The sequence below is a fragment of the Calliopsis andreniformis genome, chromosome 9 (genome assembly GCF_051401765.1).
Source record: "Calliopsis andreniformis isolate RMS-2024a chromosome 9, iyCalAndr_principal, whole genome shotgun sequence".
Classification (NCBI taxonomy): Eukaryota; Metazoa; Arthropoda; class Insecta; order Hymenoptera; family Andrenidae; genus Calliopsis; species Calliopsis andreniformis.
In genome coordinates, this window is record NC_135070.1 from 19,408,206 (window position 1) to 19,426,649 (window position 18,444).

The following is an 18,444-nucleotide window of genomic DNA, read 5'->3' on the forward strand; positions in this document are numbered from 1 at the left end:
AGGTCAGAGAGCATTATCGCTGGACTAGAGTTAAAACGATTACTGCGTTTAATATTCATTTCGTTCGGCGTCTTGAATATTAATGCCGATATTAAAGAGAGGGACGAAGAACCGAGAAACCGAGATGCTGTAAGAACCCAGGCAAGGGGGTGGACGCGGTAAATGAATGTAAACCAGCAAAAACTCGCCTCTGGACTGAAATCCGAGGGTTTCTTTTCCGCCTTGGACCGCTCGCAACAGATCATTTCCAGTCTCGTCCACACGGGGATTTTTCTGGGGTTCCCGGAATCCCTGCTTAATCAACGAGCTTTATTTTCGAGATAAATCACGCGACAGGATCCATCAGTTTCCGTCTTGACCTTTCATTAGTGGAACAGCGAGAGTACCCTTTCGTTCTCTTTTAAACTCGTCTTGCGCTTTTCTCGAGGCGCCCCTCTCCCTTCGCTCTTCTAATTCCTCAGCTTCGAACAACCTGGCATTTTTCTCACCCCTTTTCGAGCATCCCCAACCCAGTGACGTACCCTCCGCCGTGGCGCATGAAAAATATCGGATAATTTTCCGAGTCGGGAAATCTGCTGTTGCAGGACTTAATTGTATCATCAGGAACTTCTGGAGGGGTTTAAGTAATACCGTGCAATTTTTAACCGCAATCTTGGCCGATGCTCTTCCTCTAGGAAGACCTTAGCTTGGGAATCCAAGTAAATTATGGACTCCTTTTTAAACAACTACAAGTGATTCTTATTTCCTGAACTTTTGAGTTTTAAAATCACTCAAGATTAATTGTTTAAAGCAACTGATATCTCCAAATAAAAGCAGAGACAAGATAACTCGCAGAGAAGCCAGTAAGAGACAGAAAGCATAAGATTCAAAGCAACCAGAGGGATTCACGAAGCAAATGTAGGCGCGATAGAAAGAGGGCAGCGAAGAAACAAGATATTCCATGGGAGGGTGACGATCGCCGTCGCGATACCCAGCCGTGGACCACCGGAAGTGAGCAGAGCGGCGTAGGAATGCGAAAGAGCGTTGGTGACGGCGGTGGGAAAAAAGGGGAGCTGGGAGACACGGCGACGGGCTACGGCGTGCAGCAGAGGTGGAGAACAGAGGTCCGACGTCGGCCTGACGGACTCTCTCTCGTTTGTGCAAACAAACCAAAATGGACTGCGAATAAATATGCGTCTACGAGCAAAAGCGAACGCCCGTATGCTTGGTCATGATCCGTCCATGTACGAAGGGGGACCAAGAGGGTGAGAAGAGCGAGAGAGAGTGGCGGAGAGAGAGAAAGATAGTCGCGGTGCGCGAGGGGGCGGAGTACGTCGGGGATTTAGGGACCTTTAATGGAGCTCGTCTGGCCGCGACTACCAGAAAAGGAATTCGCTACTTTCCATTATTCACCGCCTTCCGTTCTTCCTTTCTAACCTACGACTCGCTTATCCTCCTTTTTTTACGAAAAGACACCCCCGGTGACGAGGCTCCTTCGAAGGGGCATCGATAGTCTCCTGTTTTTGGTACTGTACAGTTTGTTCCAAAGGAAACGGGAGACTGTTGGGGATAGCTATTGATATTGTTGCGTTTTATGGATATTTTGTGTAAATCTGTTTTTTGCAATTTTCAGTGGAGAAGATACTCTTCTCAAATTTCGGAAGATTCTGATACCTCAGATCTTCTTCTAAAACAAAACGCATTACGCCACTACGGACCATCCAATTTTATGCCCAATCGAAGCTTGCTCGATTCTATTATCCTTTCCCAGGCTATGAAGCCCTCAGTTTCATCTCCCGATGACAAGCGTCGATAAAACGCGAAATATTTTGTTTCTTCCCCGACTCCGTCTAACTTTCACCATTAGCTCGGCCCTCCCTTCGTCTCGAAGCCTCCAAGGGGCGAATCTCCAAGTCGATTCGCGGAGGAAAATGAAATAAAGGATGTATCTGTTTGGCTGGAGCCATAATTTCCCTGTTTCTTGACCCCCATCGTCTTCCATCGTCGGGCAGCGTTGCAAGCCTGTGGGCCACACCGATCGTTAATGAAAATCAAACAACGGAAAAATTACATCCACTCGGTGGTAACCAGCGTCCCACTCTTTTCCACCCTTGAGACTTAGCAGGAGAAGAGCGATAGGGATGGTGGAGAACGTAGCGCACCGGTTTTGCCTTAGTCAGCTTTTCCTTTTCTCCACTTGCATCAGCGGGCCCTCGCAAGGTTTGTACTCTGGTAATCGCGCTATTCTTTCCTCCCGACTATCGCTTCTTCTTCGTCCTCCTGCCATTAATCATCTCGCTCGAGGGGGAAAAAATTAGGAGGACTCCACTGCTTTTGAGTCAAGTCGAACTTCTCCCGAGTTTGGAGACATTCTGCTATTCTGTTACATTATCCTCTTTCATGGATGGCTATGGAGAGTTTTCTACCTTACTATTTGCAAGCTTCTCCTTGGGTCTCGATAGTGGATGTTAAAAAAAGATGGGAAGAGTTGTGTGTTAGATTTGTGTTGGAAATCTGATCTGGCACGTACAACACATCTTGTTTAGCTTCAGTAAAATTCGTAGCGTAGTAGGAATGAGTAGTGGAATTTTCTTGAAGCATCATTCAGGGTTCCTTTGTACCGGAAGCAAAGGTCTAGGCGCATCCTTAGGCGATCGCCAAGTAATCTGTCGGCTCCGCGGCGAGCTCGTGTTTTACTTTCGTTCCGGTTAATAATTCAGTACCAATTAGTGGCTGGCTGAATTATGAACGGGCCTTTCTTCGTTCCTCGACTTTACGCTCGCTGAATTTCGTTGCTTCCTAGCTAGGGACCCGAGCAAAAAACAGGGGATTCGCCTACACTTTCGTAACGCGTGCGCTTAATCCTGAACCTCTGTTTATTCGTCCTTATTAATCCAGAGGGTGGGTGTTTCGTTGATGCTGGGTTACAGTTGATGTCTGGCTATCAAAGAATTTTTCTCAGAGCAAATTTGCCCATGAACTTCTAAGTAAAAAAGATCTCTGTGTATATTATTTCATATTTTAGAAGGTCCTACAGTCTTTATTCATTTTATTACACAGCATTAAGCGAAGAGATTTATATTCTACATACTTAATTCGTTGAGCTAAGCTGTTCATTTCTTGTGTATGCAACTCAGATAATAGTGAAGACATTTTATACAGAATTTGAATAATTGTTGATATTCTGGACATTCTACAAATCCTTATCCAAGAATTTTTGATCAGTCGAGCCACTCGAACAGCTGAAGCGAGCCTCGATAGGGGATTGGGAAAGAGCAAAAATCCAGGAGCAGACAATCGGGGAAGAAAGGAAAAAAATCTTGGCGCTTCCTGTATCGCGATGGGAGAGGCCTGCACGTTCGCCAGTGCACACGGTGAAAATCGCTGAACCGGTGGATGTAAGCAAACCCGCAGAATGCCGAAATTACTCTCTCCAATGCACCCTCTATTCCAGGGGGTTCCTCTGTGTTATCCGTTCTCGTTCCTCCCGCCCCCAACCTCTGGCCTCTCCCCAATTTTCCGTCTCCCTCTTCTTCTCCTCTTTCTCTGGCTAGCCTTTCTCTCTTCTCGCCGCCTCTCTCTGGACACCCCCGACCTCTCCTCTGTATCTCGCCTACCCAGCTGCGACACTCCCACCTCTATGCGTTAATTCTTGTACATACAGACAACGGGCCGGATACCTACGGGGAAAGGGCTGCCTCCACTCTTCTGGCAACGTTTACCTTCGCATAATGCCCCAGCAATCTTTGTTTCCACCTTCGTCCCCGCTTTTCCGCGTGCTTATTCTTTCGCCCAGCCGCGGTTTCCGCCTAGCTGGCTCCTTTATGCCGATCCGCTGTCCTCGGGACTTTGCACAGTTTTTGAACGCAATTAGCAGCGTGGAATTCGCATCACGGGCAAGTTTAATAGAACTGTGGCGAAGGGACACGATTCTTGAGGTTTCTTCGTCGAGGAACAGGAATGCAGGATGGGGAAGGTTTCCTGATTACTGGAGAACTAAAATTTGTTACTTTCTCCAAATGCACTGTCAGAGATTTCAACATTGTACTTCGTCAAGGGAAAATCCAGCGAAGGCAACGGACCAGTAGCGCCCCTCCACACGATCGAACAGTTGATTCGCGGGAACAACGCGAACCGAAGCTGAGATCGTGCGGGCATCAGCAACGAGAGCCCTACTAATTGATACCCATGAAAGGCCCGCCTCTGTACATTGTCAATTGGCGAGAGAGAGGGAAGGGGGTCCAGGGTGAAAGGTAGCCAGGGAGAAGAGCGTTTTCCAGTGAACTGAAATGAACCTGCGAGACTGAGAACGAGCGAGAGGGGAGGTGACCGAAGCGGCTGGCGAAAAGAGAAGAACGAAGCTGGAGTTTTTGAGAGGCTGACGAACCAATCACGGGACCATCTATAATGTACACAGCCCGTTAACGATGAAGCCCAGAGACATTCCGTCCGCTTGGTTCTAGCCATTTTCCAAATATCCACAGCTGGCTAGCGAGTCGTCCCAGGAAACCTAACTCTCCCTTCTCCACCCTGACCCCCTCGCCCTTTTCTCTTTTCCATGGTCCTCAGTCGGTGGACCGGTTCGTCCAACGCAGACGTTCCCGGAATCGTTAATTCCTCTCAATATTGCAGGATCCTTTTCGAACGCGACGTCAAGTCACTGAACGATTTAGAACGTCCACGTTATATCCTCTGGTCGATGTCTATTGTCCCGTTCCACGTTCGTCAGGATGTTCGAACTGCTTTATTTTCTTCCTGAACGCTTTAGAATTTTCGATGAAGACCGAGCTAAAATTTGTTCAACTGATTGAAGAGAGAACTTCTTAGACAAGACTGATTTAGGGGTGGATTATATTTCTGTATTATTTCTATTGCATTTTTTATGAGACTCTATTATATATTTGTACTGGGGATGAAGAAGGAATGGTATAAAATTTTTAGATTCAGAAGGTTGATATTAAGTTAGTCGAGTGGTAATATTAGAAGGATATTTATTTTAAGAGCTGGGTATTATATTGATCTTGCAAGACTGAATCATATGGTTTTGGAAGAGTGTTTCTATTTTCACTAGTAGTGAACTACCTTTACTAAGAACCTTGCTGATACGTCGTTGTGTATTGAAAACTGGATTGGAATACTGATGGAAAGTAGAAAGTCAGACAGCCCTAGATTATAGTCTCACCAAGGACAGAAGACCTCAAGTACTCCATTTTCCAATTTATAGCGATTCAATTTTAGTAAGAACCAGCATATTACATACCCAAGACAGTCGATTCCAATCCACCTGCACACCCTGTAAAATATTCACCAGAGAATACCCCTTTCGCTTCATCACGAACCTCCAACCCTCTCCCCGTGTCTCCAAAGACGTCGCCAAAGGCTCTTCGACGTGTCTGAACTTCGGAACACCGTAACGACGTCGATCAGTGGCAGTGGGCGAGGATTCGAAGTCGCCGTGTCTGTGGTCCGCTCATCAGCGCCGAAAGAGGCGCGCAGTTTCCCTAATTCCGAATTATCCCCGAATTCATAGCGGCAAAAGGACGCCAAGGACTTTTCGGGGAGTAATTTGTATTCCACATTTCGCGTGGAATGCCGAGGGGTGACGAGTGCTCCTTCTCTGTGTCGCATCCTCTGCTTCCGTACGCCTTGTCCTCTCGAGCGTGTTCACACGCGGTGCTGTTCTCGCCGAGGAGCACTTACAGCCGCATGTATAAACGGCGACCAGGGAGAGCAACGTCTGATTATGCGAACGCATGGCTGGCCCGTAATGCGATTTAATATTAAAATATTATGACAAACGTCAACAGGAGGCGGGTGTAAAGAGACGCGCCTCTGATTGGCCCTCGAGGTGAATACGAAACGAGAGACGGGGACGCGACGTCAACGAAACCACCCCTGTTTTGTGCCACCCACCACTGTGCTCTGTTTCGCTCTTTGCTCCTAGCGTTTCTCGAATTTTGATCGATTATTCTTGTCATACCTACGGGACACAGAACAATATTTCTTTTTATTATAGCTTCTTGGATTTTGTCTCATCTTAAAAGGAATATATTTAAAAATTGCTTTCTTTTCAAACATAAGTTTAAGAAAAAGTATTGCATATTAGACGTTACAAGAATTTGTATAATATTACAGCACCCAACGAGACAAAGCTATTTATAAAACTGTTATCTACGAATGGACCGAGGTTAGTTTGTAGAAAGGTTGGAATATCCTCCCCTTTTTAATCGCTATTGAATATTTAACTCGCAACAGAGAAATAAGGGAGTAAAAATATCTATTTCCCCTTTTTTCCCTATTCCCGTTTTGATCGATTAAAACGTGACGATAGTGGCGGGAGGAATTCGGCTGCGTTTGGCGGCGTGTATTACGATGTTAAAAATCAATCGAACATCGAACACGGCTCCGCTCTGAGGCGGGCAAAGAGAACGTAGGACATAGTCGGGAATTTTAATCAATACATACATAATAGAATATTTCCGGTATCGGGGCGTATCGCGCGGCTATGAAAATATCACGGCCAACAGATCCAAAAAAAAAGGAATGTCCAATATGGAATGCGAGGAAAAGCTAGAAAGGTAAATCCGATTCGGATTTGCGGAATAAACGGATCGACGGCTGGCAGATCACCGAATTTTTTCCCCCATCGATGGCGAATTTTTCCCCGCTTTTTCCTGCGTTCGCTCGCGTCAAGTGTTCGGTGACAGGCTCCTGCTCTGTTGCATCGTCGCCGCGTATGAAACGACGCTAAATAAACATTCGAGACACCGCGCGCGTAACGAGTTTAACATTGCACCGATATGCTTTCGGTCGAGTACGCCGCGACCAATCGAGCTCTGGTATCCCAAACGCGAAACGTGCGCGGTTCACTTTCGCCTGTGGAACTGTTTGTCCAAGGTACCTGGTTAAACTGTTCAACCTGGCTAAGCCGCTTATGGGTCGAATGCTGTATTATTCTTGAAGATATTAGAACAGTTTGGTACTCGAGAACACGTACTAACTTGGTACCATTGAACTAGGAGTCTTCGAGTACAGGTGAACCCTGAATAAGTAGACTCTCAAGAACAAGAGCAACGGAGGAGTCTAGAGACTAAGAAGAAATGAAGGACAAGGGATCTAGAGATCTAAAGAAACGAAGTCTCTAGACATCTTCAGTGATTAACAGCAACGGAAACTCGTGTAAGAATGAAGGCACGCTTGACTGATATCATAGGTCCACGAGTTCATGCAGAAGACGAAGAAAAAGGGTCGCAGGAAGCCCTGGGGCGGGGGAATCGAGAGTATAAAGACGAAAACCGAGGAGAGTAGCTCATATACAGCCGGCACAGTAGTTTCGGTCGAGAAGCTGCAGACCTGAGAGGGGGCTAAAGGGCCAGGGGAGCTGGAATAAATCCAAACAGTAAACAGAGAGAAAGAAGGTCTTGCGGGGGGGTTGGAAGGTTGGTGAAAATTCTAATATATAAAAGATATGAAGGCCTGGTGCCACGGCGGGCACGTCGACGACGTAGACGACGGGGCTGAACTCGAAGGAAGCCTTCGGGATTCAAATAAGTGGCGTTACCGCCGCTGGAGGGGAGGGGCGGAAAAGGGGTCGAAGGAATCTGAACAGCCAACAACAAGCGCGGCTCCCCGACCTTTATTTAACCTTTTCTTAAAAGAGTCTTAGGAGTCCCTCTTATCTGTAGTCGATGGCCCTTCACCGTCGGCTCTTATACTTTCATTCTTCCGTACCCTTATATTTTTTTCCTTTGGCCTGGTCGTGTACACACGTCGAGCTTCATCGTCGGTTACCCAATCCTCTGCCCCCCTCTCCTTGCAGGAACTGAACCACCCTCGACTCCGTTCCGCGATTTTCCACCCCTTTCTGGTGACACGACGGCCCTGGACGTTCAAGATTCTTCGTTTCTTCATTAGAACCGAAGCAACGAGAGAGACGGTCGGCTGAGGCGGACTCGGTATTAATTAGCGAATTAAAGGATCGCGATCTAGTCGGAGCCGTGGCACCGCGTCAGCCTAAAGTGGATTAAAACCTCCGCCGATCGTTGCTTTTCATTAATTTCGCTGAGTAAACGCTCTGCTCGCTCGTGTTAACGTTCCTTCGGAAATCTTTCGTACTGTTTCTTCTCGAGGCGCTAGGGACTCTCAAAGTCCCTTTTTTCACCCTCCAGCTTTGAGCCAAGAGTGACCATTGTCTGCTTCTCGATAACTCTACCTTAGTGACTCCTATACGATGCAAAAGAAGGAGTGGACATAGAAAATGTGAAAAATGTAGTAAAAGATATTTCTCATTCGCTAGCTAGAAGTGCCATTTCCCCCTGAATCAACCCCTCCAACCTGATTTCGAATTTAAATTCAAAGAATGTCCAGTCGAAACATTTTTCCAGAAAGGACAGTCGGTCGGAAAACACCAGCGAAGCGTTACCTTTCTCTGTTTTCCCACGAGGAGTTTTTTCCTTTCGCCTGGAACTTCGGAGACGAAGCGCAACTCTCCTGACTAAACACTGATAACGCTCGCCTGCCTCCCGACTCTGCAGGGGACTTTCTTTGCATGTTATAAACATACGTAATCGTACACAAATAAGATTAGCATAAGGCTCGCGGATTCGTAGGCAGAAACTGGCAAAAAGACCCACGACTCCTCGCGCTTGGGAGGAACAATTGAGGGCTGCGAGGGGACGTAGCTACTTCACGCGAGTAGGAAAGAAACACGTCAAAACGTAATTTTAAATTTATCTCCGGCAGAGTTATCGATGGTGCGGGTGGTCCAGACAGATGTCCTTTGACCGCGACAGGTTTTTGGAAATTCATCGCGCGTTCCCACGTTCGTTTCCCCGGAATTGTTCCCTTGTCGCTGCGGAAACGCTGTTTCGAAATGAGCATTCTAAGCAGCTACGACGCAACGTGCCGCGTCGTTTCGCGGAATCGAAAACAGGTCTCGGCCGATTTACAAACAAGTCGAAGTCCTCGCGACGACGCTTCTGCAAACATTATCTGCGCGGAGGAGGAACCCGCTGTCGCTGACCGAGCCTGAACTCGGAGAATTGTTCGCTCGCTACGCCTGATGTATCGTGGAACTCGTTTTCTTGATTCAATTATCTTGAGGTTGCATTTTGAAGGCTGATTTTGTGACAGGTCTGGGGATCTAAGTTTTATCTCTAACTTCTTTGATTTCTATGAGAAATAAAGGATAAGCGAAATAGATAGAACAGTCAGTAAGGGATGGTTATATAAGAAATTAAGATATGTGTTTAACTTAAGATTCAAGTTTTTAGTAATGTATAGTATTCAATAATCCTAAATTTATTTTTAATGAACGTGGGTCAAGGTCACAAAACAGAAGGTATTAAATAATAGCTTAATAACACTTTCATTAGTTTCTGTCAGGAAAGTTCTCCCATCTCCCGGAGACGTCGAAGGGTGGATGCAAGGGGGTTCCGCAATCTACTTGATGATAGAACTTAATAAAACAAATCCCGCTACGTAAACAACGAAGAAGGAGACTCGCAGTCGACGCGATTCAAACAACAGCGAGTTTTCGTCGGTTCTAGGTGGTAGCGAGACACAGGCGATAGCAGGGATAGCGAGTCGTCTCGGGCCCCGAATACCATTAGATAAGATCAATATTGCTCAAAATACGGTGGAAGTTTAACGCGCGCACATTACACGGCATTTATATCATGAATATTCCGCCCGAGGCTTCTTCTTCCCTCTTTTCGCCTCAAACTGGCTTCTTCCCTTGCAGCCGCCATCTATTCGGCTCGCGAAACCCCTTGTTATCTCGCGTTTTGACTTTGTACGAGCACTTAGTGTCGCCAAAACAGAAACTCCTTTATCTCCCGCTAAGCGGACCCTGAGTTTTCGTTTCGAATCGATTCCCCCCGCGCGTCACGTACACTCGTCGAGATCTGATGGGAGTTTCGGTACTTACGAGTCTCGAGGCAACTTGGAACACTTTAATTCGAAATAGAAATAATTTCCCGAATGTTTTCCCTTTACTGTGTTCCCTCCAACTGTTCTAAAGCGACCCAAGCATGAGGCAGCTCGCAACCGACTTTGATCGAGCTCTCGATCCTCATTTTCGTATTGCAGGCTACTTCGCTGTTTGCAGCCCTGAAGCAGCAGCAACAGACACCCCGCGACAGCGTTCCCTCGTCGCGGGATCGCGAAAATCGAGATCGAGATCGGCTGTCGGTCCGTAGCCGCGAGAACAGTCGAAGCAACGAGCTAGGTGGCAGCTTGGCCGAGCAACAACAACAGCAGCAGCAGCAGCAGCAGCAGCAGCAGCAGGAGCTCACGATCGAGTATCAGAGCAATGGAAAGCTCAGTCCCGCTGGGCACGCAGTGACAACAGCACCCATGACCCAGCAAAAGCAGCCTATCATCACGCAGCAATCGCAACAGCCGAGCTCGGGGGCGCCTGGTCCCCAACCGAGTCCCCACCAGAGTCCGCAGGCCCCTCAGAGGGGTTCACCGCCGAATCCTTCGCAGGGTCCTCCGCCCGGAGGGCCGCCAGGGGCACCACCCTCTCAGAATCCCTCTCAGATGATGCTCAGCCCGGCGAGCGGCATCCACCAGATGCAGCAGCTGCTACAGCAACAGATATTGAACCCCACGCAACTGCAGTCCTTCATGCAGCAGCACACGCTCTACCTGCAGCAACAGCAGCAGCAACATCATCAGGTACTCTATTCATAGAATTGTACTACACCTGGGAAATAAACTCAGAGAATTGCCGTCCCTGAACAATGGAGGCAGTGTGTTAAAAAGTGCTTTAATTCTTGAAAACTTGGCTTGTGTCTTTAAGACACTTGAATTGTTACAGGACTCGTCCTCGGAGCATGCGTCGAACCAGGACCGATTTGGCTACTTTTCGTCTTTAAAAGACGTAAGTATTTCAATCGTTTCGATTCTTATTGTGAAGGCGCTGACAGAGTCTCGAGTTTCTCGGGCAGGGGGTCTCGTCCTTCCAAGCTTATTGTGCGCGGTCCTTCAGAGTACATTAGCGAAGTTTGTCCTTTTTATCGAGCAAGCAGTGCATCCTGGCATAGTTAAACATCTTTCAGGATACTCTCGCGGGTAAACAGACCGCCTTTTATCACCCTCCGTTGACCATTGATAATTTTAATTATAAAAAGCGTCTGTTTGACGGGCTACATTCTTCCTCCCGCTTTCCCTTTCCCATCTTTTGGTGAAGCTGCGCAAACATTCAAGCGTCTCTCCTACGATAACAAGAACTAAAAGATGCTTTGAGAGGCTGTCTACTGTAACGCTCCTCGTTCACTTTAAAAATTCAAATATTTTGCAACTTCTGCAGCGCTCCACTGGTAAACCGTGAAACCGTTTGCTTTGCAACTCTTTCAGGAGAAGGGAGAGATCTGAAAATTCGCGCATTTAGTCGGGGAGGCTGGGAACTTCGATGCTGTGCACAGAGAGTTGCGATACTTGATACCAGTGGACAAGCTTTAACTTTATCATTATCGTTGTGATAACTCTGTGTCGTAAATTAAGACACTGAGGTTTCGAAATCTTCGTTTTCAGAAGTTTCAAGTTTTCTACGAGAAAATATTCTTCCTACGTCGAACATGTCTCGCACAAGCAATACAAAGGACATTTCGACGCAAATACGTGTTGCCGCCTAGCATACAAGTCGGATAGCTTGGATGGGAGGCGTCAAATATTTATTTAGCGGCATGGTCTGACCGGATCGCCTTTGCTCTGTAAACTTAAACAGTCCACTCGAGATTATCTCTGGCTCGCACGAAAGACGATCGCACCCACTCAAGGATCTAACATTTTTCTATCGATTTGTCGTCTTTCTTAAATCCTCCACAAAGAGTAATAATCTTTGCGCTCGCACAGTGTACAAATTCGCTGCAGCTTCTTCATTAGTGGCGTTTTAGCTCGTTAAACGCACAGTTCTTGCTTATAGTACAATATGATAAAGGGCGTCTACTCTGGAGTTTGTTTTAAAATATCCCCGAGGCTCGGAGGGGATGAACAGAGAGGAAGGAGGGAGCAAGGTTCCCCGAGGACGAGATAAGCAATTAAGCATCGCCATCAGCCCGTTGTGTCTCGTTGTTTGTCTTCGGGGTACCCATCAACTGCCCTGTGTCTTCTTCTTGCTTCGCCCGCGAATTATCTGTGCCCGTGATTTATTCACCAGAGCCAAGATGTCCAACGCTCCCCTCGTTCGTTCTTCTTTCTTTCCCTCGGCGTTCTAATTTGCTCCACCAAGAGGTGTTTGCATTCTGGACGAGCTAGGACCATCAGACGTTCGTTTCGAGAGACAAATTCTGACGATTGTTTGGAAATTCGATTGTTTGCTTTGCTTTAGCACCAGCACCAGTTCGCAGAGCTGGGCAGGAAGAAGCTGGAGCAGGCGATACAGCAACTGCAGGAACAGTTGCAGCTAAATGTTATCCAGCAGACGCACCTGCTGCAGACAGCCGACAAGAAGAAGGCCTCCGCGCCTCTTCAGCAACTGGCGCTGCAGCAGCAACGATTGATCCAGCAGTTACAGATCATGCAGAGCCAGTATCTTCTTCAGCAGGGGTTGGGTCTTCAGGGTCATAATCCTTCTTCAGGTAATGTGAAGATATGACTTATGTATAACATTATCATTTACCACTCGTCGTCCTTAAAGAATTAGAATGTTATTACTGCGAAAATATACTTAAAATAATTTCAATCAAGAAGCGAATCTTCAGGAAACAAGCACGATGGCCAACGCGTGCACACGCGCGCGTAATTCCCGAGGAAAGTTGACGTAGGAGGCAACCCCTTGATTTAAACCACCACCCCTCGCCAACGTTCCCATTCTCGAGCCCCTACAGTCCCTATTCCCGAGTAATCCACCCCTCCACTTTCTCATTTTCCACTTCACCCTGGGCGAAAGTTTCCCCGTGGAAGTGTTTCGGTCGCGCAGCCTCTCGTTTCGACGATGTTTTTCTTTCTGACGCGCGTGCACGGGTGAAATAATAGAAGCGGGCTGGAAAAGCGGCGGGAGCTCGCGCGCCTCGAGTGCCACGAACTCGGAAACTCACGCGTGAAATAAGCCTGCCCATCGTTTCCCTTTCCGCGATCCTTCTGCTCTTTGATGCGCATTCTTCTCCTCACAATCGTTTTACACCTGCACTTTTCCCCCTTTCGTTCTCTTTTTCCGGTTGTTAGCGCTCACTTTTTGCAGGCAAATTACTCATAGGTAACTTCATCAGAGCGTATTGCTGGCTGAAAGCTTAAACTTTTATTAAAATTATAGTTTGCGATGAATATTTCTATTTTATTTCAAAGGCTACCTTAGGTGACAATATGAGATTATTCTGCTTTGTAAGAATAAAAGGATAATGAATGCTCAATCTCGTGGAAATTCTGAACAGGTCTGCAGCCAGGTGAAGGTCTGCCCATTTGGAAGTCGGAAACACCTGATGGTCCAGAATCCCACCAGAACTCCAACGTTCAAAAATCTGGGACTGGACTCAACGGTAAACAGAGTTTTCGAGCCTTCAGAGAATCTTTGCCCCCTTCTTTTCTTGTTTCTGTATATTTTTTATTCCCCTCGTTCTCTTCCTTGCCCCGTTCTTTTTCTTTTGCTTTTATCTTGCGAATACGACGTTCGTTTCCGGACTATCGCAGGACTTCTGAATTCGACAGTGTCGAGTCGGCGGTCGGAGATGAACGGCACCACTCCACTGGACGAGAAACCGTTGGACGTTTCCTCGAACGACAAGGCTCACCCCCTCTACGGTCATGGGGTCTGCAAGTGGCCAGGCTGTGAAGTTATTTGTGAAGACTATCAAGCATTCCTTAAGTGAGTTCAATTTTTTCCATTTCATTGTTAAATGCATGTTGAAAGTAGGTGGTACAGCCGAGTCCTAAACCAAGAGCCTTAATATTAGTTATTCTTCACTGGAGGATTGCTGATTTTAAATTTAAATCACTGGTAACAGAACTGTGACTGTGGGCAGTATGAAAAGGTTGACGGAAGTATAAACAGACGTAAAAATCAGAGATTGGTCAATTGGTCGATGACCTAAGAGCTTGCATCATCACACCGCGTCATCCATTAAACTGTCCACAAAGATCACAGTCCCAGTAGTATAGATGTGAATTATAATTTAACGCCCACGACACATTGAGACGATCGCAGTTTCAGCCTGGTTTGGGATGTCGGCTGTACCCCGACGGAAACTAGGTAAATCCGCCGCGGATGGATGGGATCTTTGAAGCAGGCGAAAGCAGTGGAGGGAAGAATAAAGTCGGCAATTTCGTTCGGGTGGAATGAGTTAGAGGGCACCCCAGAGGTTGGGGGAGAGGAAGTGTAGAAAAATCGCTGAAGTCAGCGTATCTCATTGACATCCGGCACCTTCTCCATCGGTTTCAACCCCCAGCTGGCTCCCCTGGCCCCCTTGGTCGGCAATCCCTAGTAATCACGCGGCTCGTCGGCGCAAACTCCCTCAAACAAGCCGTTACTCGAGAGAAGAAAAAAAGGAAAACGCTAATTACCTTTGTCTCATTAATATTCACGACATTCGACCGCATCGTTATGCCTCTCGGCCCTAATCCCCGTCCCTGTCCCCATGCCCCTACCCTTACTTCCTTCCCATAGACTCTCCCGCATTCTTGGCCTTAACCAACCACCCTCCACTGCTTTCTTCACCCTCTTTCACCCTTCGCGATACAGCGGACGAGGCCGTTCCGTCGGCGACGAAGAAGGATTACGGAAATTCTTAAATACGGAATCTTGTTGGCGCCCCCTGCCTCCAGGGACGGGATTCTTTTGGTGTCCCCGACACAGGGGGTGAGACCCACCGAGGTGGAGACAAACGTTCCTCCATATAATATCGCAGTGGCTTTGATTCCGCGATAAACGAGCCGAAATTGCTCGGGACATAATTTTATTACTGTCCTGACGAAACGAGGGGTTCACTGGACGCGGGAAGAGGGTTGAACGTATTTTTATAGTGAAGGAACGGGACTGTTTTGAACGGTGTTGCAGGCACTTAAACACGGAGCACACGCTGGACGATAGATCGACGGCGCAAGCCAGGGTTCAGATGCAAGTGGTCTCTCAGTTGGAGATACAGTTGCAGAAGGAACGGGACCGGCTGACTGCCATGATGCACCATCTGCACGGCCTCAAGCAAATGGCCTCCCCTGAACCACCTAAGTCATCAGAATCATCGGTGAGTTTTCCTTAAAAGCACCTTATAGCATATCCTCTTACTTTGTAATAAATAACTAGCAGTTAAGAAGAAAATAGAATACAAAGCGTAAAAGGTCCTTCAATTTATCTCTCAATAATTTACTTAATTAGCACTCTCGGGACGCGCAATTTAATGGAAGCCATAAGACAAAGGGTTAGCATAAAAATCTCCATTCCCTGCCATGGAAGGTACTCATTCAACCAATAATCCTCCGACTCGTTAAAGTGGCCGTCAAAAGTTGCTCGATCGGAAGTCACTTGCGTGAAACAATATGTCAGGCGTTATACGAGGACACGGGTGGCAATAATCGCGCGATGATGCTTCGTGGTCTCTGGCCGAATGGTCCTGGCGAGGAGGCCAGGATCAAGAAAAACGGCCCTAACGATCCTGTCACGGTGTAAACTCTTCTGCGGTACGAGCACGCGGAGAGTCGTAAAGCTGGATTTTCACGACGCCCCCGCAGGGGGGTGAGGTGGAAATTTTACGAGTTTCTCGCGGCCAACAACAAGCAGCCAGTTTCAGTTTTAACGCGCCGCCCGACTCGACTCGCTAATTTATACATAAAGTTTGCATTAATAATTCATCGGGTCCCCGTTGATTTTATATCGCCTTAATTAAAACCTCTAACAAGTCCGGCAGTCGGAGAATACCAATATCGCATTAGCCATCCGCGACGGTCGTGGCCCTCCCTTTTGGTCGACTTAATTATTTTAACGCGAGAAGGGAGGAGGGCCTGCCCACGAAGGATCATCTCTGATATTGAGACCGTTCCGCTGAAATATTCCGATGCGGGAAGTATGAATATTTAAATGTAACGTATTATACTTATTATATAATGAAAACTTGACGATATTGTACTGTTCTATAATTGGTCGCAAAATACAGAAAGCTTTCTGAAATTAAACTGAATATCGCGGGATACTCGGCCAGAAAAATGAACACAGAATATGATCCAACCTTTTTTACATTTATTATTCCTTAAAAAATTGTACTACGCTTTAATTTCTGTTTTCTTGGTGAAAAATGATATATTGTTTTCTATCTAAAATGTCCATGTTGTTCCTTCCAGACGGGCTCGAGTATACCAAAGCTGAATCTCTCCACGGCCCTGATGAACCAGCCACCTCCTAACTTCGGCGTGTCCCAAGTGCCTCCAGTCTCGATGTCCGCTTTGGTGTCGGCGGTGAGGTCACCAGCGGGAGGACAACTGCCACCTTCGGTCGGTGGTCCACCGATGCCACCCATTCCCAACATGCCGAACATGTCTGGGATGCCTCCGCTACCGAACATGCCAGGCAGCATGCCAACTATGGCGGGACCCATCAGGCGGCGAATCAGCGATAAATCGCTCTCGTTGGCAGGAGGTAAGGTTTATCGTTTGTTTCCTTCAGTAATTCTGTATTTTATACGGTTCTAACCATAGTTTCTTTGGGGAGATCGATCAGGAATGTCGAAATAGTTTGCCACGCGATCGTTAGATTGGAGTTCTTCCGTTTTACCTGTGCTGAAATGGAAATCTTATAGGAACAGGGACAGAATAGCGTGCGCGTTCTTTATAATTTCTTTTGTTATATTTATTCATTTTTATGACACACGGTTTTTGGGAAATGGATTAAAATATCATCCCGAAAAAAGGTGAAACGAAAGACATGTGAATTCAGAAATGAAATACTATTCGTAGGACTGTATGAGGAGGGCACTGTAAGGCGCAGAGTAGCCGTCGATAGATCTGGATTAGATATTAACGAAGGTAACGATTAAACCAAAATTCAGTTGGGGAGACGCGCGATCCGTGAAATGCCTCCACTGTTCTTGAACTAATCGCAGCATTTTTCGGTAAGGAATATAGGTTGTTAAAGAGTAACATAACTTCACTCAGAACTAGAGGTGAATTTATGCTCTAATCGCGGCATTTCTCGGCTCGTTCACGTCAAATGCGCCCCGACGGAAAGAAAATCCTGTAGCAAATGCTCTTTACGGTCCTCTCTTGGTCTCGTGCCTTTTCCTGTCGTAAACTCTACCACACGCACAGATTACGATTCACGGTAGCAACAGCGTCACGTGAGCTACAGTGTTCGACACCTTGTTGGCGGCGTAGGACAATCGAATAGGTAGAGAGCGAAAGGTGCAACGGAAATAAAATGAAAACATACAGAAAAAGAGAAACGGATAAAAAAGACAAAGAAATGATACAAAAAGAAATATGAAATTTTTAATATACGCCAGTTTCGAACCTCTTTCTTACCGATGCTTCTGTTGTTTCCTTATTTCTTGTGCTGCCCGCCCTCCCCACCGTGTAGGGCTGCCCTACATGCTGGAGCGTGCTGGCCTTGACGTCCAACAAGGTACTGTCAACCTTCTTTCCACGCTCCTTTGGTGGCTTTAAAAGGATTTTCTTAAAGGGTGCACCCTATTGCATGCTGGAGATCTTCCCCACCCTCTGCCACGCCACCCTTTCCTCTCATGTAGAAGTAGAGTTAACTCCACCTTTCAGATACTTCCACAATTGCCTGTAACGAAGAAGGTACCCGATCGAGAAGTATTTGCTTCTTTCCCCTCCCTCCAAACATCTCCGATCGCTTTTTGCTTACCCTTTGGTCTAGCCTTAAGAATGTCGCTCATAGTTTTCAGTCTGTATTTGTTTCTTGAGCATGCAATCAAACAAACGTTCGCCTATCTCTGTGGCGAGTTTCTCAGTCATCGCGATGCATTTATTTGTCGGTCGGTTCGGATTCGTCACATTTATATGATGAGCTTGTAATTTGCAAGACGAATTGAACTACATCTTGCAAATAAATTCAAGACGGGATGTTAGTATAGATGTTAAAGGAAGGGTTCCATAGTTAGAGTATAGTATTCACAAAAAGGAGTAAATTAAATCAAATTTTTGTATTACAAAGATTACTAAAGTACTTTTTACAGCTCCTTGTGAGTAGCGTTTAATCTTAGGAAATTGACCCCTTTTTCTAACATCTCAAATATCTTTTTAATAAAATATTGAATGTATCACGAATATTCACACTGTAAACGTTTGCTTCTTCATCGTGAACCCACCGATTGCCTCGCGCACAGAAACGGAGGATATCGATAAACCTACCCTTCAATAAAGTAAAGACTATCACAACCCCCATCGTGTTTTTCTTATGAAGAAAACGAAACAAATGATGCCTCTTAATTATTTCAGAGATTCAACGAAATAAGGACTTTTACAAGCATGCCGACGTAAGACCACCGTTCACGTATGCATCCTTAATTCGACAGG

The 18,444-nt window shown here is 46.6% G+C and overlaps 1 protein-coding gene across 14 annotated transcripts in view; it reads left to right on the forward strand.

Moving 5' to 3' along the window:
- The window catches only part of Foxp (forkhead box transcription factor P), a 196,597-nt gene that overhangs the window by 169,464 nt on the left and 8,689 nt on the right, over nucleotides 1-18,444 (forward strand). For 7 of the 14 annotated variants that reach the window (XM_076385828.1, XM_076385820.1, XM_076385822.1 and 4 more), the window contains 9 exons: nucleotides 10,069-10,659; nucleotides 10,802-10,864; nucleotides 12,314-12,563; nucleotides 13,356-13,460; nucleotides 13,612-13,786; nucleotides 14,975-15,161; nucleotides 16,252-16,546; nucleotides 16,864-16,932; nucleotides 18,367-18,443. In XM_076385828.1, the coding sequence (XP_076241943.1) occupies nucleotides 10,069-10,659; nucleotides 10,802-10,864; nucleotides 12,314-12,563; nucleotides 13,356-13,460; nucleotides 13,612-13,786; nucleotides 14,975-15,161; nucleotides 16,252-16,546; nucleotides 16,864-16,932; nucleotides 18,367-18,443 (1,812 nt within the window). Of the gene's footprint in view, nucleotides 1-10,068; nucleotides 10,660-10,801; nucleotides 10,865-12,313; nucleotides 12,564-13,355; nucleotides 13,461-13,611; nucleotides 13,787-14,974; nucleotides 15,162-16,251; nucleotides 16,547-16,863; nucleotides 16,933-17,482; nucleotides 17,528-18,366; nucleotide 18,444 lie in introns of all 14 variants that reach the window. The other 7 variants (XM_076385823.1, XM_076385826.1, XM_076385817.1 and 4 more) reach the window with 4 other exon arrangements.